The sequence below is a fragment of the Blastomyces dermatitidis genome (genome assembly GCF_000003525.1).
Source record: "Blastomyces dermatitidis ER-3 genomic scaffold supercont1.10, whole genome shotgun sequence".
Lineage (NCBI taxonomy): Eukaryota > Fungi > Ascomycota > Eurotiomycetes > Onygenales > Ajellomycetaceae > Blastomyces > Blastomyces dermatitidis.
In genome coordinates this window covers 1575912-1601968 of record NW_025544783.1, presented here as the reverse complement: position 1 = coordinate 1601968, position 26057 = coordinate 1575912, and the positions used below count along the sequence as shown (strand labels likewise).

General features: G+C 47.3%; 10 protein-coding genes across 10 annotated transcripts; 6 read left to right on the top strand and 4 right to left on the bottom strand.

Annotated features, from left to right (window-relative positions):
• The first annotated feature begins 85 nt into the window (after positions 1 to 85).
• On the top strand, positions 86 to 2514 carry BDCG_08038 (uncharacterized protein). Its single transcript, XM_045423805.1, has 2 exons — positions 86 to 411; positions 496 to 2514. Exons 1-2 carry the CDS (start codon positions 202 to 204, stop codon positions 937 to 939), a joined length of 654 nt encoding a protein of 217 aa, XP_045272665.1. The 5' UTR covers positions 86 to 201; the 3' UTR covers positions 940 to 2514.
• Positions 1092 to 2936, bottom strand: BDCG_08037 (valyl-tRNA synthetase). The gene is made up of 3 exons (XM_045423804.1): positions 2690 to 2936; positions 2457 to 2619; positions 1092 to 2320 (listed from the first exon to the last, which is right to left on the bottom strand). Exons 2-3 carry the CDS (start codon positions 2468 to 2470, stop codon positions 1321 to 1323), a joined length of 1014 nt encoding a protein of 337 aa, XP_045272664.1. The 5' UTR covers positions 2471 to 2619; positions 2690 to 2936; the 3' UTR covers positions 1092 to 1320.
• BDCG_08036 (uncharacterized protein) lies at positions 2761 to 5995 on the top strand. Its single transcript, XM_045423803.1, has 4 exons — positions 2761 to 4147; positions 4204 to 4260; positions 4318 to 4365; positions 4416 to 5995. The coding sequence occupies exons 1-4, from the start codon at positions 4091 to 4093 to the stop codon at positions 5538 to 5540; spliced, it is 1287 nt and encodes a 428-aa protein (XP_045272663.1). The 5' UTR covers positions 2761 to 4090; the 3' UTR covers positions 5541 to 5995.
• BDCG_08035 (ribonuclease P/MRP protein subunit RPP1) lies at positions 5620 to 8607 on the bottom strand. The gene is made up of 3 exons (XM_045423802.1): positions 8484 to 8607; positions 6940 to 8423; positions 5620 to 6852 (listed from the first exon to the last, which is right to left on the bottom strand). Exons 2-3 carry the CDS (start codon positions 7013 to 7015, stop codon positions 5975 to 5977), a joined length of 954 nt encoding a protein of 317 aa, XP_045272662.1. The 5' UTR covers positions 7016 to 8423; positions 8484 to 8607; the 3' UTR covers positions 5620 to 5974.
• A 109-nt stretch (positions 8608 to 8716) lies between these two features.
• On the top strand, positions 8717 to 10971 carry BDCG_08034 (CMGC/CK2 protein kinase). The gene is made up of 4 exons (XM_045423801.1): positions 8717 to 9126; positions 9297 to 9670; positions 9750 to 10169; positions 10272 to 10971. The coding sequence occupies exons 1-4, from the start codon at positions 9012 to 9014 to the stop codon at positions 10374 to 10376; spliced, it is 1014 nt and encodes a 337-aa protein (XP_045272661.1). The 5' UTR covers positions 8717 to 9011; the 3' UTR covers positions 10377 to 10971.
• A 13-nt stretch (positions 10972 to 10984) lies between these two features.
• Positions 10985 to 15809, top strand: BDCG_08033 (valyl-tRNA synthetase). Its single transcript, XM_045423800.1, has 4 exons — positions 10985 to 11279; positions 11370 to 11474; positions 11613 to 13625; positions 13699 to 15809. The coding sequence occupies exons 1-4, from the start codon at positions 11249 to 11251 to the stop codon at positions 14700 to 14702; spliced, it is 3153 nt and encodes a 1050-aa protein (XP_045272660.1). The 5' UTR covers positions 10985 to 11248; the 3' UTR covers positions 14703 to 15809.
• Positions 15810 to 17502: 1693 nt separating this feature from the next.
• Positions 17503 to 17868, top strand: BDCG_08032 (uncharacterized protein; the record flags this gene model as incomplete). The annotated part of the gene is made up of 1 exon (XM_045423799.1): positions 17503 to 17868. One exon carries the CDS (start codon positions 17503 to 17505, stop codon positions 17866 to 17868), a length of 366 nt encoding a protein of 121 aa, XP_045272659.1.
• A 605-nt stretch (positions 17869 to 18473) lies between these two features.
• Positions 18474 to 22099, bottom strand: BDCG_08031 (uncharacterized protein). The gene is made up of 3 exons (XM_045423798.1): positions 21878 to 22099; positions 20454 to 21766; positions 18474 to 20367 (listed from the first exon to the last, which is right to left on the bottom strand). Exons 2-3 carry the CDS (start codon positions 20758 to 20760, stop codon positions 19256 to 19258), a joined length of 1419 nt encoding a protein of 472 aa, XP_045272658.1. The 5' UTR covers positions 20761 to 21766; positions 21878 to 22099; the 3' UTR covers positions 18474 to 19255.
• On the top strand, positions 20953 to 21729 carry BDCG_17720 (uncharacterized protein). Its single transcript, XM_045426796.1, has one exon. The coding sequence runs from the start codon at positions 20988 to 20990 to the stop codon at positions 21252 to 21254; it is 267 nt and encodes an 88-aa protein (XP_045272657.1). The 5' UTR covers positions 20953 to 20987; the 3' UTR covers positions 21255 to 21729.
• A 111-nt stretch (positions 22100 to 22210) lies between the features above and the next one.
• BDCG_08029 (uncharacterized protein) lies at positions 22211 to 26042 on the bottom strand. The gene is made up of 3 exons (XM_045423797.1): positions 25490 to 26042; positions 23468 to 25420; positions 22211 to 23361 (listed from the first exon to the last, which is right to left on the bottom strand). Exons 2-3 carry the CDS (start codon positions 25312 to 25314, stop codon positions 22776 to 22778), a joined length of 2433 nt encoding a protein of 810 aa, XP_045272656.1. The 5' UTR covers positions 25315 to 25420; positions 25490 to 26042; the 3' UTR covers positions 22211 to 22775.
• Positions 26043 to 26057: the final 15 nt, after the last annotated feature.

Here is a 26057-nt window from a genome sequence, read left to right as displayed (position 1 = left end):
CCGCAGCCCTCGGCATGTGATGGCCTTAGCCGACAAGCGCGCACCGACGTCACTGCACACACGTGACCTCCGCGCTTATTCGGGCCGAAAATCAGAACCAGCGACCCGTAGCCTCCTTTTAAGGTTATTCCATCTGCCGCGTTGAGAGACTCTGCCAGCGGATCGATACGATTCCGGCCCTATCAGCAAATAACGGTAGATATGCGGAAACGGCTTACCCAGGAGCAAAAGCACGCCGTGACCGCTGCATTGTTCCGCCAGGAGCCCTATCCCGATATTGCTGCCGCCCACGGCATATCAGAACGACGGCTGCGGGGAATTGCCAGCTGCCTGCGAACATGGGGAACCACACATCCACCAAGGACTAAGCCAATGGGGAGACCAAAAACAATCACGGATGAGATTCAAAAGGTAGGCTATACTACGAACGCTCGCCCTGCTTCTCCGAACATACTATCACTCATTGCTAAATACTAATGACGTCCATGAACCTAGGGTCTAGGTGATTTTGTCAATGCACGGCCCCTTGCTAGCATTGAGGATATGCAATCTTATATACAAAACACCTTCAGTATAAAGTGCAGTTATCGGTCAGTTTCACGTCGTTTGAAGGATATAGGATATACCCGCACCATCATCCAGCGGGGCAATCGTTCCTTGGAAAAGAACAACATACCACTGCTATCTGACACGAATAAATTGCGAATTCAGAATGATCCAGCTGCTCCAGAACTTTTAAATAAGCCCAAGGTTCTATACGCGTGGATACTGAAGCCTTCGAAGCCGAGCCAAAAGCGCTTGAAGGCCGCTGCGCAGGGGAATAATGGACAGCCTTCTGGGGAGGTTTCGGATTACGCGGGAAATGAAGAAAGCCTTGACAGCTTGTTTGATGGGGAGGATTCCGTTACTGATCCGATGCCAATAACAACGCTTCCTTAACAAGCTATCCCACCAACTTCCTCCTGGTAGATATTATATTGAACAGGCCTGTTGACGTACCCAGCGTCGCATAGCAATATCCCTTTGGCACACCCATTCGTCCGGCTTACATTTTGTTTTCGTTTCCACTTTCTCAGCGGGATCTGTAAATATATACACTTTTCTTAATATCATATATTGGAGAATAGAAAAAGGGGTTATGTATTTATATAACTGTTCATCCCTTCAATATATAATCGCTGAATAATAAAACTTTTTATAAATAATGTTACTTTCACACCGCACATTTTGCAAAAATGCCGTTTTAAAACCAGCCAGGCCCAGATATAGAACGCCATGCTAACGCATAATTAAAAAGAATAAGGAAAACCACGGATCCCATTACTTGCCTAAACCCACTTTCGCCTTTTTCCTATTATCGTCTTCAACTACCTCATCCACATCCATCATATCCACATCCTCATCATCGTCATCAACACCGGCTCTCCGTTTCAACCCTTTCATCTTCCTTGTTTGCAAACCAGTAAGATCCTGGCGACCAAGATGGACCCGACCAATCTTATCACCAATAGCATCCATACCGATATTCTTTTTCGTCTTGGCCTCCTCATTCGGTCTCTTCCCTTGTTTCATAGCTTCCTTCATGACATCCTGGTCCGCCTCTCGTACTCTCCCAATTCTGAAATCAAACTTCGGCCCAACTTCATCCAGCTCCACACGCGGAAGTTTTTGTCCACTTTTCTTCGTCCGAATCTTATACCACCTCAAATGAATAACGGGCCGAGTTCCTTCCACAGGTTCCTCCGCCGTAACCGAAAGTAAATACTGCAAACCTTCCACATCGATCTTATCCGTTTCCTCCCCCTTAAACATATCCAAAATCATACTCTTCAGCATCCCATAAACAGGCGACGTGGCGTCCTCCCACGCACTGCCCGCAAATAGCATCATCGGCTTCATCCCAACTCCAATATCCAGCTTCATCTTCTTCATCTCCTCCTTCTCCATCTCATTTCCCTGGTCCCCATGACTGCTCAGCAACAGCATCTCGCACATATCCAGCACCTTGGAGTTATAGATGCGCACTAGCGTCACGCAATTGGGACGCTTCTTATTGCTGCTGCCGAAGACAACGATGCCGCATTCATTTTTCCCAGCGAGGAATTCTATACCCTCTACACTCTCGAATGGGTGAATGTTTTCGTTTTTCTTACGGAAAAGGACTGAATGAGGTTTCGTGAGGGCGTGGAAGGTTTTGAGGACGTGGTTCAGAGGTTGGGGACATTTTGGGCCGTGGAGTAGTAGGGTGCGTTTGACCGGCTCGATGAGTTGCGGTTCCCGCGCCTTGAGGATACGTGCAGTGCGCGGGTTTTTTGGTTTTCTATGAAGGTATCGTGTTAGCTTTGCTGGGTAAATAAATTGTTTTGGTTGTCGTTGGTCCTTTTTCGGTAGTAATGAAGAACAGATACGTTTCTGTGCGCAGGAATAATAACCACAACAATTGGAGGAATACGTACACTTCTCTAAGCATTTTGAGAATCAAGATACATGTATGTGCCTAAATATCCGTCCCCTGGGTTTTGCAGAAGTTGAGATCTCTCCGAGAGCAGGTCGGAGAGCTAGCCTAGAGTTCGCAAAATATTAATTATGCTTTTGATGCCAAGAAGTCTTCATATTTAGCTTTTAAAGAGATTTTGGTTAGCGCGGAAAAGAACCAGATAACGGCGGCTAGCAAGCAAACAATGCAAACCTCGGTGTACCACATCTCTCAAGTTGCTCGTTCGATATAGTAGACTGCCTAACATTCGTACGTGCTTATGGTTTCGATTCCGAGCCTCCTCTACGAAGGTCTGATCATCTTTGAGCTACAATATCCATGAGAATGAAAATGGGTAATAATACACAAGGAGAATCGGAACCAATCAAGATTCCAGAAGGACAGGCTTGTTACTGGGAATGAGATCACACAACTAGATTGGCACGATACGGAAACAAACCGGCCAATTTACGAAAGAAGAGGAGACACACGGAAATTGTGGCGCCGCACCATGAGTTTCAGCTCTTGGTTGTTGAAACTGCGATCCCTTTCCGAGCTCAGGAATATAGTGGGGGGGTTCCCAGGCCACCTAACCTATGGCCGCGGTCCAGTTAAAGCATCCCTAAGCTAGCCGCTAAAGTTTGCCCGGCCTTAGCGGCGCTTCACAATGCATAGTCATACAGGACAGATAAGGATATGAGACTCACAAAGCATCCATGAACCAATCCATGGAATTGTGTCCACCGGTTTTCGTTGACACCGTTTCCCACCATACATCCCTTACAAAAGAATTTATTGCATGAATTGCGGGGGTTTTAACCGCAAGTCCCAGCCAACAACGTTCGCGTAAAGAACCATCACTCAGCTTGTCCGACGAGAGATCACATAATTCTCGTGGATGGCAGCTTAATACCTTGAATTCTCTTTCAATGGTTATAGGTATGACCATGCAATAGGGATCTAGCTGGGCCAGTGTTAGGGAGCATATATCTTCACGGCTGAGGTTTTCGAGCTGAGACAACCCCTGTTTGAGACCTCAAGAGCCTCAATGCGTTATTGCTACATCTCCCAACGATGATACAACCGACTGCATGGCAGAGTATCTCTTCCTCAGACAACTCATGATAGTCTAGGCCATCATGATACCGTTGATATATGACCATTGACCGTTTACGAATCTGAAAGCCAGGTTGAACGGCGAACCACTGCCTTCAAGAAATTGGCTGGCAGTCTGGCTTAATTTCCTCTCCCTCTCTCAGAAGGAAACCCTCTCTATCTCTCTCTGTAACTACGATTAACCTGGTGTTGGCCGCCAAATGAAGTTTTTCCTCATGTCTATCCTTTTTGTTTGAACTTCGCAAATAGTGCTTCCATTAGTTGTATTTCGATTTGTCGTTCGTTGCCGTCGCCATCGGCTGTTATATCTCTTTCCGACCCAGACTGGGATAGCAGTCAATTTTCCGTTCAATATACTCAAGTTCTCAGACTGCTATGAAAGTTGGCTTGTGGATTACTGCTGTTTAAATTTGTCTACTCACTCCAGCGGTACGGTGGGTTGGAGCCGGAGCTCAACACCTTCAAGGCCGTGAGGTTCCTAGGACCTGCGAAAAGAAAATGAAAAGACTCTTCAACAGGGTGTGCCTTCTGCTCGTATTGGTTGGGATATCAGGAGTATGTTCTGCAATGTGGCCTCACAACAGGATGCAACTAATAGAGTCTACTTATAGGGGTTAACAAACGCAAGAATACTAGGCCCGAGAGAACACCAGAAATTCTCCCAGCAGGTAGAATTCTTAAGCCAAAAATGCGCTATGATTTTTTTCGTTCTAACTCTGTTCTAGGGAAAGGATCTTCAATCAAACAATTTATTACGCTCTCGGTCATCAAATGTATTTGTAAAACCCCCTTCAATGAATCGTGACGAAGCTGACAATCGTAGGGCCACATAATCGGTGCCGCTGGCGTTGCGGTACCTCCAACCCATAACAGCGTAACATTTAATGAGGGTGGCATCGTTATCAATGTTATAAATTCGGGGGACAGCCCCAACGTTCACGGACAAGACCAAGGGCACGCCTCACTGTTTCCCCCAGCACGTTCTCTTGCAAATTCTCCAGAGCTAGTAGCATTCGAATCCCCCTCTCGCACTACACTCCTGACACAGTCTGTCGGGCAATCCCCATCATCAATATCTCCGGAGCTTGCAGCAGAGCCGTCAGGCAATGCTTCAATACGGTTTCCACCTGCTCCTCGAAACCAAACAGCGCCATTTGCGATTCCGACTACACAAGTACAGCAGTCTGATATTGCTGCGGATGCCTGTGATTGCCAGTGTCTTTGTCCGTTTCACTTTTTCAGCATTCCTGCTATGAATTTGGCATCAACAGTCGATATGGGAGATGTACCACCACCGACAACGCTCGCCACTATCGTTTCTCCATCTGTTCCAGGGGATCAAGTTTCCAGCACCGCAGCTGCAGCGCCATTTTTCCCTCCGGCCAATAGTATAGCAACCTCTAGCTCGGTCTCTCCGACGATTCCAGACCTTCAAGCCTCGAGCGTACCAGCAGTGCCCATACCCCCTCTAGCTCTACCGAAACCGTCAGAGGACAGTATCATAACCGCGACTGATACATTTATATCCTCAGTGAGAGATGCGACTAGGAGTGCTGTTGAGTTTGTAACGCCAAACGAGCCAGTGCCTGCGCCACCGAGAGAGACAGCGGTGACAAATACAGAGGTCACTCAACCAATAACGACAGAAACGGATGTGACGCAGCCAGTGGAAACGGAAGTTGAACCAACGCCGAATGTTGCCGTATCCCCAGAGGACCCAGCAACCATAACGGACGCAGACTTCACACAACAAGCAACAGAGAATGCGGACGTGAGCGCTACCGCAGTTGATGCACCCGCAGAAACAGATGCAGATTCCACTCAGATGGGGATAACACAAGCGCCAACGGAAACGGCGGCACCAGAGGTGGATCCAGTGGCAGCGGAGAGGTTTGACATCAGCACAATGTCACTTCATAGCGTGTTAACATTGAGACTTGGGGGATAGTATGGATAGTGTTCAAGGGGAAGTTGACTATAGAGCCGAAACCAATAGCATGTTCAATCGGCATTATTGGGAGGACCAGGCAGGTCTTGCGCTTTTCTTTCCATATTTTTTTCCCTTTTTTTTAAGGTGTTCGTTGAAATTGTATACCTACTATCTGGTAGTTGGGTTAATATCTTCCTACTTTTTAATGCTGTGGATCATGATCTACTTCCATTTATATATTGTAGCCCTTCCGCTTTTTATTTCATTACATTATTAAATTTTGCTTTGCCGCACCGTCGGTTTAACCCAGTTCTATGTAGGATTCCGATATCCATTCAAGTTATACATGTCTATCCGGTAGTTTACAATACCATATTAACAGCAACGCCAAACCCCTAAGAATGTAAGAAAGAAAATGAGAAAGAAAAAAAATACAAGCAGGTCATTATGTTTTATCCTGCATCAGGCATCGGGGACGCTGTCGAATTATCATTAGAACCCGACCCCTGAAGCTTTGCCCGCTTGGCCCTTCGTTTCAGCTCACGTTTCGACAACGGCGCCTGGGATTCAGCATTCGACTCAGTCTCGGTATCAGCCTTCCTCTTCACCCCACTCCTATCCCCTTCATCCTTCCTACCCCTATTCTTATTCTTGTTACCATTTTTATCCTTCGTTTCCCTGACCTCCTTCACTGGCTTCTCTCCTCCATACACCACATCCACAATCCCCCTCCAGCTCCTCCGCTTCATCCCCGCCAACGCCACAACCTTCCTCGCCTCATCACACAGTGCCTCCTTCCCTCTTTCCTGCGTAAGCCCCCACACACAGGCCAAATTGATCACATCAAAGGGCGCCCGCACCCCCAACGCCCTCTTCGCCTCGCTCGAGATAATAATCCCCCGCCCACGCGTCGCGCGTATCAACGACGCGGCATTCCCAATCAGATTCCTGCGCGCCTCCGCGCCACTACCCGTTACGCCGGGGCCGTAGCAGATCTCCAAGCGGACGCCGCGCGCGATGGCAGCTGCGAGGGTTTTGAATTTGAAGTGGAAAGGGAGGCGGGAGGAGAGGTCAAGGGAAATTATGTCACAATCCAGACTGTTACAGGCGAGCGTGAGGCACTTTTCATTGAGGGGTCGTAGGGCGATGAGGGAGTATTGTTGTGCGAGAGGGGTGAGCCGCTGGTTTTGGGAGGGGTCAGAGACGTTGACGGTTATGCGGGTGAGGAGGGTGAGGGATTTGGGGGGGTTGGCGGGGAGAGGGGGCGGAGAGAGGTCTGCCGGGAGTTTTCCAGAGACGGATTGGGAGAGGGCTATGGTTGTGTAGCCGACTGTATTGTCCCGAGAAAGGCGAGGGGGTTAGCATGGCGGGTTGCTGATTGTAGAGCATATGCGCGGAAGGGAGTGAGTAAACTTACGTTCGGAGAGGAAAGCAAGGGTGTTAGGTATTTCAGAGTCGTTGGGCGCGTAAGGAACATTCAGATCGTAGAACATGATGGCTGCACCTTGCGATCCAGCCCGCCCTGCTCCCTATTATCGCGGTCTAGTCATTGATGTTTAGCAAGAAGAATCTACGTTAACTGGTTAACTATTTATTTAACCAACATAATCAAGCATATTTCCACGTGACTATCAAGCTCCCCGCAAACGTCCAGCAAAGGGAAAGGAAATTCTTCGGATCTTGGATCTTGGCTTGGTCCATTGAAGAAGGATAGAAGGAAAAAACTAATTTACATGTTCATTAGATCATAACCATACCCATGGGGCCTGTCGAGCACTAGCGAATCGCAAATTGCTCCACACAACATTATTTATTACTTCTCCCTGAACATTGAGACCATTGCAGGAACATCGGAGAGCAAAACGGTCCATTGTCAAAATAAGAAGTGAGAGGCGGGCGTCGGCACAGAATTCTTAAACATATGCAGCTTTCTTATGGCCGAGCGCGCGCCGCACCCTAGGGACCCAGCGTCCGTCAGATATTGCAAGCCAAAGGACAGGCAGGAGATGTATACCATCAGAAAAAGATATCGATCTTCTAGTTGAGGGTTAGGGAGTTCACAGGCATGATTCATTCTGTCTTAACAAAAACATCCATGCAGGGCGCGGGAAACCAATCGAGCCAATCAAGCCCCAACCCTTTGAAAGGTTGAAGCCAGCGTCAGAGTTAGCGACTCCAGGGCATCTTCCAGGGCTGGATTGCGCTGAGAAGAAGCAAGTCTGACTCGAAGTAGCCAATCGGATCACTAACTTACCGGATCAGACGTCGGCAATGCTTCATTATATATTAATAACACGAAATACAAACAGATCATTCTTTCTTGTCTTGACCTTTAGAACTGATAGAATGATGAGTTAACTATGAGAGTGTCTCATACGCTGCTTCCTGTGTTAGAAATCTTTCAACCTGTAAATTCCATATAATGTTCGGATTTTATTCAAGAATAAGATTCATTTCTCGTGTCCCTCAAATAACAAAATGGAGAGAAACTGGGAGAGGAAGGAAAGTAGATGAAATGTATCTCAGCCGCCTCGCATGTCTATGGTCGCCGAAACAAGGGCCATTTTCCATGGGATAGGCTCCGTAATTTTCTCAGATCCCCGGGGTCAAAGAGATACTACTTCTTTCCGCGTGGTTAAACTAGCAGCGCGTCCAAGAATTATTGTTTCGAGGTTGGATTGAGGTTTCTACCCCGAATGTATAACAAATCAAGGGATTTGTACAGCATTGGCCCTTCTACTGTGCCGACAGTGGGTTTAGGTAATTGTGGTTACTACCGCACCATTTGTACTGCCCTGATCGATAGAAGATTCAATTCTAGCATGTACTGTAGCTCCATCTATCTATCGCCCAGCAAAGCTTAGCTTTGGTTAAACCTCTAGTTAACCCCACATGATATATCTATTTACTACATATCAGCACAAAGTGTAGTTATAGTACATTACTCTAAGTTTCACTTACCACTGAGACAATTCCATATTTATGTAGGCTTTCCCGAGCTTCCAGGTGCAGCTCTCCTGGCGCTAGAATTCATTTTCGTAGAGGATTTATGCGAATGGGGAACAGCAAAAGACAAAAAGGATGTATGTCCCTGTCCCTGTCCTTGTTATGTTTATGTTGTTGTTGTTGGTCTTTGGCTGCAAGGTTCCGATGTTCAACGCTAATTCCCTTTTGATCTAGCTAGTTACCTACATGGTCCGTGCCCTCCGCGGGGTTTCTGCACCGTCATGTGACCTCGCGGCCTGAGCTCTTGTCGGTCGGTTGGGTCCGATGCCATTTTGCTGCTTCCTTTGCATATCTCGTTAATATTCTCTCTTGACTCCCTTTAGCTGCGGCGTCGGGCAACGCTTGTGCCCTGTTCGCATACAGCCTGCTACTTTACCTCTCCTGTTTTGTGTGTTTCTTGTTTATCTTGCCCGTTTGTGCCATTTTCACAAAATCGATCTGTGCGGCGGCGTTTCTTGGGATAGAGGGAGGTAAACCGGCATCATGGCGCGAGTCTATGCAGATGTGAATCAGCAAATGCCCAAGTCCTATTGGGACTATGACAGTGTAAACATATCCTGGGGTGTGTTGGAGAACTATGAGGTTGTGAGGAAAATTGGTATGTCCAATCCAAAGAAAAATCGCTGGTGCGCGGGGTCTGTGGTCGGCAGACTACGGAAAATGGGGAATGCTTCTTTCAGCAGTATAAATATATATATATATATATATATATATATATGCATGTATATATGGCACGCGGCTAACGTTGGGATTTTGCCTATTGAATAGGGCGCGGGAAATACTCGGAGGTTTTCGAGGGGATAAATGTGGTAAATTACCAAAAATGCGTCATCAAAGTGCTAAAGCCGGTGAAGAAGAAGAAGATCAAGAGAGAGATCAAGATCCTGCAGAATCTGTCTGGTGGGCCCAATGTCATACCTCTATTAGATGTCGTCCGCGACAGCCAGAGCAAAACCCCTAGCTTGGTTTTCGAATACGTCAACAACACCGACTTTCGAACGTTATACCCTCGATTTGTCGATTACGACGTGAGGTACTATATCTTTGAGCTATTGAAGGCTCTGGACTTTTGCCACAGCAAGGGCATAATGCATCGAGATGTGAAGCCCCACAACGTCATGATAGATCACGAACGTCGAAAAGTATGTCTCAGTTTCTGTCCCCCATGTCTCGATGAAATACCTCAATCCGTTATGCTAATTTCTTCCTTCCGTGATGCAGCTTCGGCTCATAGACTGGGGTTTGGCTGAGTTCTACCATCAGGGAATGGAATATAATGTCCGCGTCGCATCGAGATATTTCAAAGGACCCGAACTGCTCGTAGATTTTCAGGAATACGATTATTCGCTCGACATGTGGTCATTAGGGGCTATGTTTGCGTCGATGATATTCCGAAAAGAGCCTTTCTTCCATGGCAACAGCAACTCAGACCAATTGGTCAAAATCGCAAAAGTCTTGGGTACCGATGAGCTATTCGAATACCTCGACAAGTATGACATAGAGCTTGATCCTCAGTACGACGAAATTCTTTCGCGCTTCCCCAAAAAGAGCTGGCATTCTTTTGTCAATGCCGAAAATCAGAGATTTGTCAGCCCTGAAGCTATAGATTTCCTGGATAAATTGCTCAGATATGACCACGCTGTAAGAAGTATTTTTTTTTTTTTTTTTTTTTTATTATGTTTTTGAACCTCATGATATTCTCTCGCCATTTGAAGACCAAGGTGAGCTAACCATTTAATCCAGGATCGGCTCACTGCCCAAGAGGCCATGGCACACCCTTACTTCGCTCCTGTCCGAGCTGCCGCAACCCAAGCCCTCCAGAATAGCGGAACTCCTACTCACGCTTGATTCATCTCTCAGTGACTGGCCCGGATGCCCATTCATTCAACATTTTCCGTTACTATTTTTAAAGCCTGTATCTGGCTTCCGATTTTCATATTACGCATCTCTCTCACCTTATTCTCGTACGAAAGAAACCTGTCCTGGAAAGTGGAGCATTTAGCAATAGGTTTATGGCACGTCGTGACGTTACTTACGGACCTTCCAACATGACCATTCAAGGAGTATATGATGAAGAATTACTTTACGAACATTGTCATCTTGAATTTGTTGCATTCTTTCGCCTCTTTTCCTTTACCTTCTTCCTTTTTTATTCAAGTGGGTCTGTTGGATGCCTTTGCCATTTTTTATTCTTCTTCCTTATTTTTCGTTCCGGTTTCCTTTCGCCTTTTAATGTATAACGCGTAGAGAATCAATATGGTTTATTTTATCTCTATCATCCTTTCCCGTCTGACGTATTCTTTTGTAGCCTGTTTCATTCATTAAGAGTTAGCAGGTCATATACTCCGTAGATTTTGTCCACTATAAGACCCTGTGCACGTGACTCAACCAGACTTTTGACTCATCCTAAAAATCATCTGGAGTCCGCAGAAAAACAGTTCAGGAACCAGTAAACTTCTGTGAGTAACGATCGCTCATACTTTAACCATAATCATTTTGGTCCCTCAGAGTGATCGCTAATTAACTCACTGATCAACGTAGTGAATGTTGCCCTTGCGAGAGAAGGAGACAAAGGCGACAGCTCAACTTGGAAACCCCGGCACTACCCCTCTTGAAGCTCCAAGATACTTTTCCGACGAATAGTGACTCCGCGCTTTGCGCGATGGGCAATTGCTCCAACAACAAGACCAAGACCAAGACAAAATCCAAGATTATTTAGCATGGCGTCGAATCCAGCACAAAATACGCCTGGTAAGCGCTCCATGAGTGATTAAAGAAAATCTTCTCGTTTGAGAGTCAACAGAAACTGATTGTCAGGGCGTTTCCCATTTCACTCTCTAGCTCCGCAGCAAGCAGCCAACCCTACCCCTCCAGCCGAAAATGAAACCGTGAAAAGCGTGGCCATTGGAGCCCCGGGGGCCCAAAAGGAGAAATCTGAAAGAGAACGTATGTCATCCTGTTCATCAAATATGTTGCTCTTCAGCTTTTGGTTGCGGGGGTTTGTGAAGCGCATCTCGTTGCGGGGTACATTACTCGTGGAAAGGATAGAAGGTATGTATGGCTAACAGATATTTTGACACATAGTCGAGAAGGAACGGAAAAAGGCGGAGAAGATGAAGAAATTCGCTGAAAAGAAGGCCAAATCTGGCTCCGCCACTCCAACCGCTGCGCCCAAAACGTCTGAGAAGAAACCCAAAGTCGAGAAGGAGAAGAATGCCGACGCATATGATCCCCATACGATCGAGTCTGGGAGGTACGAGTGGTGGGAGAAGCAAGGCTTTTTCAAACCGGAGTTTGGACCGGATGGAAATGTCAAGGAAAAGGGGAAATTCGTCATTCCCATCCCGCCGCCAAACGTTACAGGGGACCTACATATGGGTCACGGTTTGACCAATGCTCTTCAGGATACGATGATCCGCTGGCAGCGGATGAAGGGAAAGACCGTCCTTTGGCTTCCAGGCTACGACCATGCTGGAATATCGACCCAGAGCGTTGTGGAGAAAATTCTGTGGAAGACTGAAGGCAAGAGCCGCCACGATGTGGGAAGGGAGGCTATGACTAACATGATCTGGGACTGGACGCACAAGTATCATGATAGCATTACCACGACCCTGAAAAGGCTAGGAGGTTCCTTCGATTGGACTAGGGAGGCCTTTACTATGGATGAGAACCTGTCTGCTGCAGTGACGGAGACGTTCGTTCGCCTGCATGAGGAAGGGACTATATACCGCGCAAACCGCCTCGTCAACTGGTGTGTGGCCTTGAATACCTCGCTGTCTAACCTTGAGGTGGAAAATAAAGAGCTTGAGGGCCGCACGTTACTCGATGTCCCAGGATATCAGAGGAAGGTGGAGTTTGGTGTCTTGACCCATTTCTTGTACCCGATTGATGGCACGGATGAAACCATCCAGGTTGCAACCACTCGTCCAGAAACCATGCTTGGTGATACTGGGATTGCAGTCCATCCTGATGACAAACGATATCAAAAATACGTAGGCAAATTCGCGAAGCATCCTTTCCTGGATCGATTGCTTCCAATTTTTGCTGACAACCAGGTCGACCCTGAATTCGGTACTGGTGCTGTCAAAATCACCCCGGCCCATGACTTCAACGATTTTATCCGCGGAAAAGATAATAAGCTGGAGTTCATTTCCATTATGAATGACGACGGTACTTTCAATGCCAACGCTGGCCCCTTTGCAGGTGTGAAGCGATTTGACGCAAGATATAAGGTCATTGAAGCACTGAAGGAAAAGGGCCTGTACGTTAAATGGGAGAATAACCCAATGAAGGTACCCATGTGTGCCAAGTCCAACGATGTCATTGAACCGATTTTGAAACCACAGTGGTGGATGAGCATGAAGGATCTCACTGGTCCCGCAATCAAGGCTGTCGAAAGTGGAGAAATAATAATTCGCCCCGAAACCGCCGAGAAGAGCTATTTCCGCTGGATGAATAACATTAATGACTGGTGTCTATCCCGCCAACTTTGGTGGGGTCACCAAGCCCCTGCTTACTTCGTCCAGCTTGAAGGTGAGCATGGCGATGACAGCGACGGCAATCTTTGGGTAGTTGGCCGCACGGAGGTTGAGGCGCAGCAGAAAGCTGAGGCCAAATTCGTTGGGAAAAAATTCACGCTCAAGAGGGATCCTGACGTACTAGATACATGGTTTTCCTCTGGTCTCTGGCCTTTTTCCACCCTGGGTTGGCCCAAGAATACCCCTGATTTTGAGAGGTTGTACCCTACCTCTGTGCTCGAGACTGGTTGGGATATTCTCTTCTTCTGGGTTGCTAGGATGATCATGCTTGGTCTCAAGATGACGGGCAAGGTTCCATTTACCGAAGTGTACTGCCACTCGTTAATTCGAGACTCTGAGGGAAGGAAAATGTCCAAGTCGCTGGGTAACGTGGTAAATCCTATCGATGTTATCGAGGGCATTGAGTTGCAAGTCCTACATGACAAACTGAAGCACGGCAATCTGGCCGAGAAAGAGATCGCTGCGGCCACGAGATATCAAAAGAAGGCGTTCCCCAAGGGTATTCCTGAGTGTGGAACTGATGCTCTTCGATTTGCACTTGTCTCTTATACCACCGGCGGTAAGTTATATTTGCACCACCTTATACTATTACACTAAAAATGACCCTCTAACGTTTTCTTCTACACTTTTAGGCGGTGATATCAATTTTGATATCCAGGTCATCCACGGCTACCGTAGATTCTGCAACAAGATCTATCAAGCTACGAGATACGTTCTCGGTAAGCTAGGCGAAGATTTCAAACCCCAGGCCACTCCCTCCAAAACCGGCAAAGAATCGCTCTCCGAACGCTGGATCCTTCACAAATTCAATAGCGCCGCTAAACTCGCCAACGAGAACCTGGAAAGCCGTGATTTCTCTGTCGCAGCCTCAGTCCTCTACCAATACTGGTATAGCCAGCTTTGTGACGTCTTTATCGAAAATTCTAAATCCCTTCTCCAAGCCGACGTCCCTGCTGAAGTCCAACAGTCTGCCAAGGAGACTCTGTATACCGCTCTCGAGGGCGCATTAACCCTGATTCACCCCATCATGCCATTCGTCACCGAAGAGCTCTGGCAACGTCTCCCCCGCCGCCCTAATGACGATACGCCGTCGATCATGAAAGCAGCGTACCCGGAATACAACCCAGCATTCGACGACGTTGCCGCTGAAACAGCCTACGAGCTCATCCTCGCCACGTCCAAGACAATCCGTAGTATCCTTTCCGAGTACGAGCTCAAGACCAAGAGCGACATCAAAATCCAAACCTACGACGCGACAAGCTACAAGACCGTCTCCGATGAAGTGCACCTCATAAAGTCCCTAGGTGGCAAGTATGTAGGCGAGATTGCTGTTCTCGATCCGGAGAGTCAGACTCCCCCTCCCGGCTGTGTGCTCTCTGTCGTGAGTGCGCAGGCTGCTGTTTACCTCCAGGTCTCTGATGAAGTGCGTTTGGAGCAAGAGGAGAAGGCCAAGGTGAGTCTTGCTAAGGCTCAGGAGGCAGTTAAGAGGCAGTTGGGGATTATGGGGTCAGCTGGGTGGAAGGAGAAGGTCAAGCCAGAAGTTAGAGCGTTGGAAGAGAAAAAGTTGCGGGATGCGGAGATTGAGGCGGCGAGACTTGAGGAGCATATTAAGGGGTTGGAGAAGCTGAAGATTTGAAGATTTGATGTTTACGGACTTTATTTTGATATACGGGTTCTTTTTGTTGGCTTTTTGGTGGATGGATGACGATGGTGCGACACAGTGACATAAAGGTATAAAGAAAGAAAGACGTAGTGTTTGGTAAAATCATATATTGCTTGCTGATTTTCTTCTCTACATCGCTACACCTTATAGGTTGCTGTCTTTATTGTGGTTTCTCTATATGTCGATACATCCAGATTTGCTCTCAGTATACTGCAGCGGCTGTGTATTGTGCCTGGAATATGATATGATCCTCAACTAACTTAATGTATGAAGTACTGTATGCACATGTCCTTGCATTAGCGTACTCTATAAGCTACATCATGCGTGCGTCAAGGTGGAAGGAGTATTCATCCTTTTTGAGCCCCACTCTATATATCCTCACATCATCAACCAACAGACTACATGTATCTAGTTTCCTTTACTCTTCAAACGCCAGAAAGTTGCCATGAATTATCCCCACCCTCTTTCAATCAGCATGTTCCATCTTCACACAAATGTGCGGGGTTATTTTTAGTATGCGCGTCATTATGTGCGTTTAGATAGCTGGGAAGCTATGTAGGGGTAGTTAGGTTATGTGCCAGCAAAAAGAAAAAAGAAAAAAAAATCATGAATGTTTACACCCCGGCCACCACTTTCTTGTCGACTCTAAACTTTGAGCAAGAGCTTTCAATGAAGGCTGCCAATGCAAAGCAGTTTTTTCCGCGTGATTATAACCTGGCTACACAGTCAGGAACTCCCGAGATGTCTTGCTTTGGGATTCCTTGGAAGTTCCGCCTCTGGATGATACCGTAGAGTAAGCTTTCCGGAATTAAATGTGAAGCCTACTACTACTATCTGTTCAGGACACTCGATCACATGCGGCATATAGAAATCATGTTGCATGAGAAAGGCGGGGAGGACGCCGAGTCAAGCGGATGCCAGTATTCTAAATAAAGGGTATAAACTTGGAATATTACAACGAATGCCTGATTCAGCATCCTTACTCTATACTAGCCAGCTATCAGAACTTATTCTAATACTCGCAAGAAGTAAGAGGATATTCAAAGTTATTTATGTATTTAACGTAGCAAGAAGCCACAGCGGGAAAAAGCAATTAGGTCTTGGAAGGTCACATGACATACTTGGTTTTGTTCTGCTATTCCAAGCCCGAGCGAGGGGACACACGATGCGCCAACCCTGGAAGCTGGACCTAGAAGTAAGCTCGATCCCGGGAAGAGTTCGTAGTTCGGGCCCGAATTGGAGTCGAGTTAGTTAGTGAAGGGACCGGCTGGAGATTCTTTTTGCCTGTGGGGTGGGAGCAAAGCGCAAAGCCAACTTTGGTGGACACTCCACCACCACCACCACCACCACCACCAACAACAACAACAACAGCAACAATCTTGCAACTGTTTTGCAACACGCTAAAGAAAGCTACCATCTAGTATCATTCAAGTCAGGAATGGCCTTCATGCCATGCAGAAGCTCAGAACAAAATGCTTTGTTATCAAACTAAGAAATTCGGTTTCCTGACACGCAGGAAGGAGTACAATGTACAGTACATACATTTACATGTACATGTACATGTACATGTACCTCCCTTGCACCTTTCCATTTACCCGGCTAGTTAGATACTATTCAACCAGGAAATATATGGGTAGTGTTAAAAGTTAATATACTCATCTTTTCCCTTTCCCCGGGGCGTTGACTCTGCTTCGTTTAAATACCCTACTATTGTTTCTGCTGCATGCTCAGGGTTACCTCGTCGTGCATTCAGCGTTGCAATAATGGTTTTTGTATAACCTTTCTCAAGAACCATTACACTGCAGGCCATGCTCCCCATATGAGACAATTGAGCTATCAAAATTAGCTAAACTTGTCATACGGGTTTACATTGTCAAAGAACTCTGCTGGAGCTCTGTTCTTCTATTTTCTATTTTCTATTTTCTTTCCTCTTATTATTTCTTTTCTTGCCTCTTAACGGCCCATGAATTCTGCTATGGTCGATCATCTGCTACATCTTATCATTCGTTAACAAGGGAGAAATTAAAGAGGACAAGTGAACAAAGCTGGCTTTTTTGCCTTGTTCTGCTATCTTTGAGTGCCGACATTGTCATACTCCATTTTTCTACCGCTGCGAAACTCATTACGGGATGGCACTATTTTAATTTGCCCTCCGGACTCGCTCTCTTGAATGAGAGTCACGAAGAGTTGTTACAGATTTGACAGAGGTATATCCTTTTTGTTAGAGCTGTCCTTTTCATTCATGGTCAACATTGCCATCCCGTTATCCCTTCTACACACTCCTCACCATGTAAAACACCCTACGGGGTTCTGAAACGGCCTCAGAATACCCTCTGCTTGCCCATTTTAAACTACGGTTGTTTTTAATCCAGTGACTCATTGATTTAAGAGACTAACCTCCTGCAGCATTCACATTCCATCCTCCTTGCGGTTCCCCTCTCATTATCCTAGATATCTTCTTGCGAATTGCTCTCAATATTCTTGACCCGACTTAACTTATAGACACTGGGGCATAGAACTAGCTAGGTTCACTCTTTAAGAGTAAGTTTAACACCATATACAGAACAATTTGTACTTTCCCTACTAAAAAGCAAATCCAATTAGTTTCACTCTGTTTTACAATGTGCCGTTGGTCGACAGCCCTGTATACCTGCGGCCACCGCTCCCCGCCCGTGCGTGTGGAAGAAGAGACATGCGAAGACAGCGCAAATTGTACTTATGACGGCTCAGATGCAACTTTCAAAGTCTCATACAAGTGCCGGCTTTGCGATCCATGGGAGGGCCCCCCATCACAATATCCACCTGCAGCAGCACCAGTTGCACCATCACAAGCACCAGCACCAGGACAGGCACCGGCTATGGCAACAGCTCCAAAGTCAACAACTACAACAAGAACAAAATCAAGATCAGTAGCAAAAACCCCATCGCCGCGGAGGTCATCGAAACGGAGAAGAAGAATAGGGAAAGCGATCAAAAGGGGATTCAAGAAAACGGCCATATGCATCTGCCAAAGAAAATAAACTGGGAAGAAAGGAGGGTTGGAATATTAGGAGAACAAGCTCGCTCACGGGAAATAAAACCTTGCATGGCTGTTGAACAGCCAGTTCCAGGAGGGACTGTTTTCGATAAAAAACTATAACCACGGCCCCCTCGATTGTCCATTTTTTGAAATGCAAAACGGAAAGGGCGTTTTACGGCTGCACAACACAATAATAATAAACAATACGGGAGTTTTGATGATATGGATTTAAATTTCTACGGGGTTGGGATCTGAGAGGAGGACTATAATAGCAGTGTTTACAGTTGACCCGCACAACGCCCTGGAAGATCAAGTGCTTCAAGCCATTTACTGGGATTGGGAGATATCATCCATGTGCTTTTGTCCTTTAGATGCAGACTGCGATTTAATTTCCTCGTCTTTACTTAGTCCACCGTTTGTCTGCGTGGTAATCTGCAAATTCTGGAAGGAGTAGGAGTAGGGGGGGGGGGGGGGGGGATGATGATGGGTGGGTGGGTTGTTCACACAGCAAGCTCAAGGCGCCAGGATAAGTTAATTTTGGCAAGCCAGTTCTAATCATGCATGCATGCATGCATGGACTCTGGTGCTCTGGTGTTTTGTGAAAGGCGTTGTCTATGGACTTGTGTTTTTTTTTCCTTTTTCAGGGGGGTTCCTTTCTTCGCTTATTTTCCATCTTGCTACTGTGCATTGAATGTATCAAAATTGTCTTTTAGTCCATTTCATTGGGCAGAGGGTCGCTGGTGGCATTGTGATATTTTTTCCCCCGTTTTTCTTTTAATGGTTTCATTTAAGTGTGGCATTTCCTCTTTTCTTTATCCGATTAAGTCTGGTTGTCTGGGTTGACCGGGGGTGTACAGTACTGTGGAATATTCAAGCAGTTGACATCCTTTTATATCACTTCCTAAAGTTTGATTAGTTATGAATTTATTTACAAAATTTGCCCTATCTGCTGGTAAGAAGAGATCAGTCAATACATAGGTCCGAAACTGACACCGTCTCAGTGCACGACGGACAAATGAAATAAAAACTCCCATGAAAAAAAAAGACCATTCATGAGGTGCAAAACGTAATATTGAGCAGCAAACAGAAATGGCAGACATTACGCATTACGATAAAACGTGAGGATTTGAAGGTCATTCAGGGCGCATTTCGTCAAGGAGCGTAAAAAGTTGAAAGAGAAAAAAAAAAGAAGAGAAAAAGAAGAGTGAAAGAGGTTGACGTTTGCCAATAATGGATGGAAACAACATCATAAAGATATTCACACGAAAAGAAGAGCACAGACAAAAAAATATAAAAATAAAAATAAAAAAAGGGAGAGACGTCAGAAATTAAATAAAAAGGAGAAACAAAGAAAACGGCCGCTTCATTTCCGGTTCAGAAACGAATTGACGATATGGAAAGAAAGAGAAGAATAAATGAGACAGGGGACGGAAAACAAAGGCAAATAGAGAGAGGCAAAATGTAATGTACCACAAGGGCATCATTGCTTTTTAAAAGAAAGCCCCTCCTACTTTCTTCCCCCTACACCCCTTCGAGCATTAACCCCTTCTCGCTCATTCGCCTCCGCAGCCAATCTCCTCCAGTACTCCAATCCAGCATGGAACGCAACGCTAGGCCGTTGATACCCAACCTCCACAACCGGTCCTGTGGGCCCGTAATTCCGCGCCTGTGAAGAAGTAGGTTGTAGAGACGTGGAGTGTGAAAATCGCCCACGATTCGGTATCTCACCCAGCTTTGTGCTACCAGACGACACTGACATTGAGGACGCCACTGCTGGGCATCCTCCAGCTCCTGCCCTCCCACGTGGTGGTTGCAGGTTTTGTGACAGGGGCACAAGAGGGGAGAGTGGTGGCATGTCCTTCCGAAGCACTCTTGAAATAGAAGGTGCTGCTGCTGCTGCCGTTCTTCTATTATCAGTACTTATGACCGTTGTGCGGATGGAGGAAGGTAGCTGTTGTCCCCGGTGGTCCCGCCCGCTGAATTGGAAGTCTCCCTCGTTATTTGGGGATCTCCTGTGTTGCTGGAGATGTGCAAAAGCCGGGTGGCCCTGATTATGCTCCATGTCGCATTGCTTTATCATATTTGGCAGCTTTTTTGGAGCTTGCTGTGCTGGGTGCTGGCTTGTAACCGCTGTTGTTGCCAGTGATATGGAGGACCCCTTTCTCGACCGAATCCACATTCCCCTGAACGCCTGGTTGCTGGACGCTATATTCGAAGCTGGTTTCGGCGGTGATCCTGCTACGTTCTTTTTGACTTGGGTTGTCGTCGTTGTGGGCCGTCTCGCAGCGCTTTGGGGTCGACATTTGTCTTCGGCTTTACTACTCTTCCCTGACCTCTGTCGGGACAACGATCTACTGCGTTGTCTCTCTTTCTGTCCCGCAGGTATCATTGCTGATTTAGGCGCTGGGGTGGATGCGCTTATGAGGCGCTGTCGGAGTTCATCGAGAGCAGTTATTGCATCTGCCGCCGCAGAATCGGAGAGAGAAAGTAAAGACCGTCGATCAACAGTTCCTGCACAGTTGTATCCCTGTCCATCACTGGACAGACACGATGCTATAAGTTTCATCAAACCAGCGTTCAGTATTAATAATGTATGGGCAAGAGAGCCGTGAGCAAGCTCTAGGCAAAATTAGATGTTAGCATATGAAAACTGACAATAACTTCAGATATATACCGATCAGAAAAACAAAAATGGAATTATGTACCATCTCCCTTTTTGAAGCGTTCCCCTAATCTTTGCACGCTTTGATCATACTCCCTCTTGATTTCAGCAGGTCCCCTTTCCAATGATGCCTGGATTCGCAGATCATCGATATCTTCGCTTCGAACGGGAACCGCCGCATCATTTGTATTCCTTCGCTTTTTCTTTCGGGAGCCGTGGGTTCTTAGATTTCGCTTGGATTTATCCGTTCCCGTTCTTTTGAGATCCTTCTTTTGCTGGACGCGATTGAAGAGGTCCCTCCCATTCCCAAAGGCAGCCAGGATCGAAGTCACAACCGTGGATATGTCCATATTTGTGATGTTGTATCCTCTTCGTTGGATATCCCCTATATATTTATATCCCTCCACCGCGCGAGGTCGGTCGACGAAGTAAAGTAGAAAGCGGAATTCCGCAGGAAGAATATAAACATCAGTTTAAGAAACGAGAGTCAGAGCCACCACTCGACGGACAAGGAATAGCAAGTGATGCCAAAACCAACCTTCCTACACATAGGAAAGGAGAAGGCAAAGGAAAAGCAATGGGGAGCAATTGGCTCTTCAAACAGGGCTACAAATCCACGGCTCTCAGAAATTGGAAGCTGTCGAGGAGAAAAGCGAACAACCACGGGGCAAATTCCATTGAAGCAGAGTCGTTGGAACGAAGCCTTACTCCCTCCCTCCACAGCCCTCTAGCGGCCTTCGTGTTAAATAGAGTCTGGCGCTTCGAGCATGGTGGTCTCCTCCTCCTCACCCCTGCCGTGCCGTGCTTAAGTGCGCGCGCTGGTGCTGCAGCCCAGTCCAGTTAGATTCTGCAGGCCACGACTGTCTTCCCATGACCCGACGCCACGTTCCGCGAGCAGTCGGCCAGTCAGGATCAAAAAGAGCCGTTTGGCGAACGGATTTTTTGAGGCGATCCGACCCATACCTATTTGAAGGGAACGCTCGCACACCCTCGGCTTGTTGGAAGAAGTTAAACCGGAATATGTTCCAAGTGGTCGGTTATCCTCTTTCCTTGTGATCTTGTGCGTTGCAAGATTAAAGGATAGTTCGTGGATGATTGTGGGGGAAAAGGTAGCTAGAATGTTGAATATTATGCGAAGATGAGTGGTTGGTGTGTGGATGTGTGGATGTTTCTTGTCTGCTTCCCTTCCAATGAGCAGCCGTTGAACATGTTTCCTCTCACCATTTGTGCCGCAGAAGATAGCTTTCATCTCGACTCAGAAGAGTTACTTATTATTTATTTAGGCGACTTGTAAAACCCGCTAGAGTCGGGCGCAAACCCATCTGCGTGTAAATATTTCAGTCGGGTCGAAAATGCCTAGTTAGTTCCCTTTCAAAAAAAAAAAAAAAAAAAAAAAAAAAAAAAAAAAAAAAAAAAAAAAGAAGAAGAAGAAGAAGAAGAAGAGAGACACTGTACACTGTAACTCACATCATTGCAGAAAACATTTCCAACCCATTCACAGGCCTCCGGTACCTACGTTAATGCTTTAATGCTCTCTGCCCTCGCGCATCCATCCCTCTCCACCGCAGAAATAGACAAGGAACTGATGAATAAATCTTTCCCCGGAATCTTGGTGACGGCCCTGTTGGCTCTTACTTATGAAACATAAGAACTAATACCTTTTTTTTGAGGAAAGTTTTCCGATGTATGGGGAACATACATACTTGCAGTAAATATGTAACTAACTATATGAGGCATGCAATCAGGTTCCAGCGATTGATGCCCCGACAAACACCAACCCCGAAGACAAATAAGGGGAGGCTTGTATATTCGGAGAAAGAACTCAAAGAGCTCCCTACACAAAAATATGTCTGTCTATGTATGTATATCGGTGGAAGAATCAAGGCTCGATGAGATTCCTACTATGATCCCCCATGTCTGTCTGCATTCCCCTCATTCTATCCGCCACACCTCTCCTCGTTTCCTTTTAAATAAAAACAGGTTGCCAGTTGAACATAAAGAAATATATAATAAGAAAACCAGTAATGGCAGGGAGTAAAATAATAATTGACAACACATTGGCATGAACTTCAGGTAAAAGATGTATATGGACTGGTGAAATGAAGAACCCCCACTGAGACCCCGCTGGCAAGAAAAAGAAAAGCAAAGGCCCTGTTTTTGTTCATTTAGATATCAAATAAATAAATAGTAATGAAACATGAAACATGAAACATGAACACACTCACACACACACACACTCACACATACACATACGAAATTATAGACAGGGAATTTGAATTAAAAGAAATTGTGGAATCCACCACATCCCATATACGATTAGCCAGTAAATAACTGACGCAAAATAGGGGAACGGAAAAATACAAAACTAATCCGTCACCTTAAACACCTCACCTGCTCCTTTTCCCATTTTCCCCGCGGCATCATCACCACCACCACCACCACCCTGAACAATAAGAACCCTCAACTCCCCATCCATCCAATCCACCGTACTAACCTTGCCCAGCGCAACCATCCACTCCGCATCCGTCTGCACATCCACCAGCCCTTCCTCCAACCATACTTTGACGGGTAAAGTCGGCTCCTCAACAAGGGCCGCAGCAGCCTGCTGCGCGTGCAGGGACTGGTGGCCGTTCTGATGCTGTTGCTGGAACTGGATGTGGTGCTCGCGTGCCTTTTGGAGCAGGCTGGCTAGATCAGGGCACTGGTCGGCGGAAATGTCGAGGCGGGGGATGAGGCGTTTGGTGCCCTTGGTGCTGGGGTTAGTGGTGTTGATGTGGATGGTTATTTGGTGGGCTGGGATTTGCGGGGCCGTTGTGGTGGTCGTTGTTGAGGTCGCGGGTGATGTTGAGGGTGGTGAGGGTTGTTGCTGTTGTTGCTGTTGTTGTTGCTGTTGCTGGTTGAGGATCGTATCACGGATGAGATGGGTCACGTCGCGAGTTATTCCCGTCGCACTGTCGGTAGAAGAGTTAGCAAAGGTCCTTACCATGTCTTATAGGTGTAGTAGAAATCATAAGGGGTAACAGTAACAAAAAAAAAAACAGAAGTATAGAAACTCACAAGTAATTCCTCGCCGCCAAATCTTCCGTCTGTAACGGGCCACCCGCACTTCCCATCCCCACCCTCCATCCAGCCTGCGACACACTATCCGACGAAACAATATGATTGATAGTACATTCCTCACAATCTCTACTACAATCTGAGGCATTTCCCGAGTGGTAAATCTGATAATGGCTGTCAATCGCAGCAACAAGACCCCACCAATCCGCCTGTTGCAGACCGGATATGGAACCCAGGTTATCCAACCGGTAATCTATATTGTAATTATCATAGGACCGCGCGATCGACTCCCAATCAGTTGGATACCCTTCAGTTAACAGGTCCAGTAACCCCAGCTCCATCTCCGAACCGCCATGGTGTTGCTGCTGTTGCTGCTGTTGATGCTGCTGCTGCTGCTGTGACGCGAACCCACGTTCCGGCGTGAGAGTCGAAATGCCCTCCCCCATCTGCCTCCTCTTCTTCTTTTCCTCCGCACCCGCCCCACCCTTCCTCGTCTCAATCGCATACTGCCTCTGCCGCTCATTCGTAACCATCCGCCGAAGCAACGGCATAACGAGCGAAATAATCCTCTGCTCATCCCTCGGCCAAACCAACGGCGGCCTTGACTCCACGCCAACACCCAACCCCATCCCCATTCCGACCCCCATCATCCCAGCTCCACCACCACCACCAGCAGTACCAGAACCATGACCCCCCATCCCAACCCCAACCCCTTCCCCAAAAAACCGCTCCCCATTCCCCTCCCTATCCAAAAACTCCCTCACACAATTCCACAGCCGTAGCTTAACCATCTCCGTATCCCCCTTCCCCCTCTGACCCACACAATCGCGTCTCTCCGGATGTGCCGGGTCAAGCATATATGCCTTCGCCGCGGCCTGCAGGTGCAAGAAGTTCTCCGGCGACAGGCCCAGCGAGGAGAACATCTTCGACATGGGCGGGCGCGTGTATTTCTTGCTGGTGGCGGAGGGTTGGCGGAAGAGGGCGGCGGCGGAATGGACCCCCGCTGCGCGCGCGTCAGATAACGCTTGTTGCGGTGGTAGCTCGCGGATATCGAGACCGTGGCTGTGGCCGTGGCCGCCTCCGTTCCGATTTCCGTCCGTGATCATGTGGTGGTCGTCCTCGGTTCCTGCACCGGCACCAGTAGCACCAGCAGCACCACTGTTCGCAACAGCAGCAGAGCCATCATCATACTCCCCCTCCGCCGCCACGCCACCAGTCATAGCCGGATCGACATTGGCAGCAGTAGTTCCCGCCCGCTTCCGTTTCCTAGGCAGGGCCGTCTCGACCCTACCAACATTCGCATGGCGCATCTGTCTCGTCGCCGCCGCAGCAGTAGCAGCTGCGGCAGTAGTTGTCGACACACCAACCACAGACCCATTCCCATGTCCCGTTCCATGCCCTGCCCCCGCCCCCGTCCCAGCAGACATCCCGCTAAAATGCACCTGCCCATTCCCCGTCGGGTCGCCCACGAACCCATCATCCAAATGTAACGCCCCACCCGCGCCACCAGCCACAGCATTGGAGCCCGGATACCCGTCGAGATGGTTCTGCAGCGCGCGCCCATGGCCCATCATGCTCGCATCTCCGTCCTCATTCTGCGCCCAGCTGACATCTTGTCCCGCGGCGGCAGTGGCGGCCTCTACAAGGCCTGCCAGGTGATTATCGGCAGCATAGCCGGCAGCGGCACTGGCGGCGACGGCTAGGCTGTGTTGTTGCTGTTGCTGCTGTGCGCTGTTAGAGAGGTGGTGATGGGGGGGTGGGAAGTCGGGGTTCGAGGGTTGGGATTGTTGTGGTTGTTGCTGTTGCTGTTGCTGTTGCTGATGCTGATGCTGAGAGGTTGAAGTCATATCTGGAAGCCTTTCGAGTATACAATTATTTTTGCAGCGCGTAAAGCGGGGAAGATGGGATAAGATAGCTAGAGCTATAGACAGCAGCAGATGAGGTTACTTTATTCTAAAAAGTACATTTTAGTCAAAAGATACCGTGGCTCCGCGACGGTTGCGGAGAAGGAATAGAACTCACCTGGTTATATTGTTAACCGCACAACCCAAATTCGCAACGTCCGTGGCCCCGTTCAACAAGCCTCACAAGAGCTCAAAATCTTCCCAAAGCGCATTGCAGGCGCAAAAAGTGTAATTCAGTTATCTATTCTTCCCTCTCCTACGTACCCCCAGTTTATGTATGTATATACCTCCAAACCGAATCCGTTTAGTTTGAGTTATTCAATTGGAATATCAAAAACTGCAACTCCCACGATCTTTTTCCGTGTCGAGCGGGGAGGCGTCAAAGCAAATTCGAACAGTGGCGAGATGGGCCAAACGCGTAAAATAATAATTTTTTATTTTTTTTAAATAAAGGAAAGCTCTGATCAATGAAGCCGTGAGCAGCTTTCCCGCGATATATAGATCGATAATACAACGTTTGGTGATAGACGGTTTGAGATGTTTGTCGTGTTTGAATTGATTGCAGGCGCGGGAAAAAATGGGAAGAATCCAGTGAAGTAGTTACGGCTAGGCTTCTTTGGGCATTCACGTGGCACCTTATGTAAAATGTTAGTCATTGAAACGGGGATTTGTTAAAGCTTATTATT

Excerpts from the sequence above, each read along its gene's own strand:
- BDCG_08038 (XM_045423805.1), top strand. The coding sequence starts at position 202 with ATGCGGAAACGGCTTACCCAGGAGCAAAAGCACGCCGTGACCGCTGCA. Across the intron at positions 412-495 it reads TCACGGATGAGATTCAAAAG|GGTCTAGGTGATTTTGTCAA; the intron begins GTAGGCTATACT and ends CCATGAACCTAG.
- BDCG_08036 (XM_045423803.1), top strand. The coding sequence starts at position 4,091 with ATGAAAAGACTCTTCAACAGGGTGTGCCTTCTGCTCGTATTGGTTGGG. Across the intron at positions 4,148-4,203 it reads TATTGGTTGGGATATCAGGA|GGGTTAACAAACGCAAGAAT; the intron begins GTATGTTCTGCA and ends GTCTACTTATAG. Across the intron at positions 4,261-4,317 it reads ACCAGAAATTCTCCCAGCAG|GGAAAGGATCTTCAATCAAA; the intron begins GTAGAATTCTTA and ends ACTCTGTTCTAG.
- BDCG_08035 (XM_045423802.1), bottom strand. The coding sequence starts at position 7,015 with ATGTTCTACGATCTGAATGTTCCTTACGCGCCCAACGACTCTGAAATA. Across the intron at positions 6,853-6,939 it reads CCTTGCTTTCCTCTCCGAAC|TCGGCTACACAACCATAGCC; the intron begins GTAAGTTTACTC and ends GGGACAATACAG.
- BDCG_08034 (XM_045423801.1), top strand. The coding sequence starts at position 9,012 with ATGGCGCGAGTCTATGCAGATGTGAATCAGCAAATGCCCAAGTCCTAT. Across the intron at positions 9,671-9,749 it reads TAGATCACGAACGTCGAAAA|CTTCGGCTCATAGACTGGGG; the intron begins GTATGTCTCAGT and ends TCCGTGATGCAG. Across the intron at positions 10,170-10,271 it reads TGCTCAGATATGACCACGCT|GATCGGCTCACTGCCCAAGA; the intron begins GTAAGAAGTATT and ends CATTTAATCCAG.
- BDCG_08033 (XM_045423800.1), top strand. The coding sequence starts at position 11,249 with ATGGCGTCGAATCCAGCACAAAATACGCCTG. Across the intron at positions 11,475-11,612 it reads GGAGAAATCTGAAAGAGAAC|TCGAGAAGGAACGGAAAAAG; the intron begins GTATGTCATCCT and ends TTTGACACATAG. Across the intron at positions 13,626-13,698 it reads TGTCTCTTATACCACCGGCG|GCGGTGATATCAATTTTGAT; the intron begins GTAAGTTATATT and ends CTACACTTTTAG.
- BDCG_08031 (XM_045423798.1), bottom strand. The coding sequence starts at position 20,760 with ATGGACATATCCACGGTTGTGACTTCGATCCTGGCTGCCTTTGGGAAT. Across the intron at positions 20,368-20,453 it reads ACGCTTCAAAAAGGGAGATG|AGCTTGCTCACGGCTCTCTT; the intron begins GTACATAATTCC and ends AATTTTGCCTAG.
- BDCG_17720 (XM_045426796.1), top strand. The coding sequence starts at position 20,988 with ATGGGGAGCAATTGGCTCTTCAAACAGGGCTACAAATCCACGGCTCTC.
- BDCG_08029 (XM_045423797.1), bottom strand. The coding sequence starts at position 25,314 with ATGACTTCAACCTCTCAGCATCAGCATCAGCAACAGCAACAGCAACAG. Across the intron at positions 23,362-23,467 it reads TTGGCGGCGAGGAATTACTT|TGCGACGGGAATAACTCGCG; the intron begins GTGAGTTTCTAT and ends TTCTACCGACAG.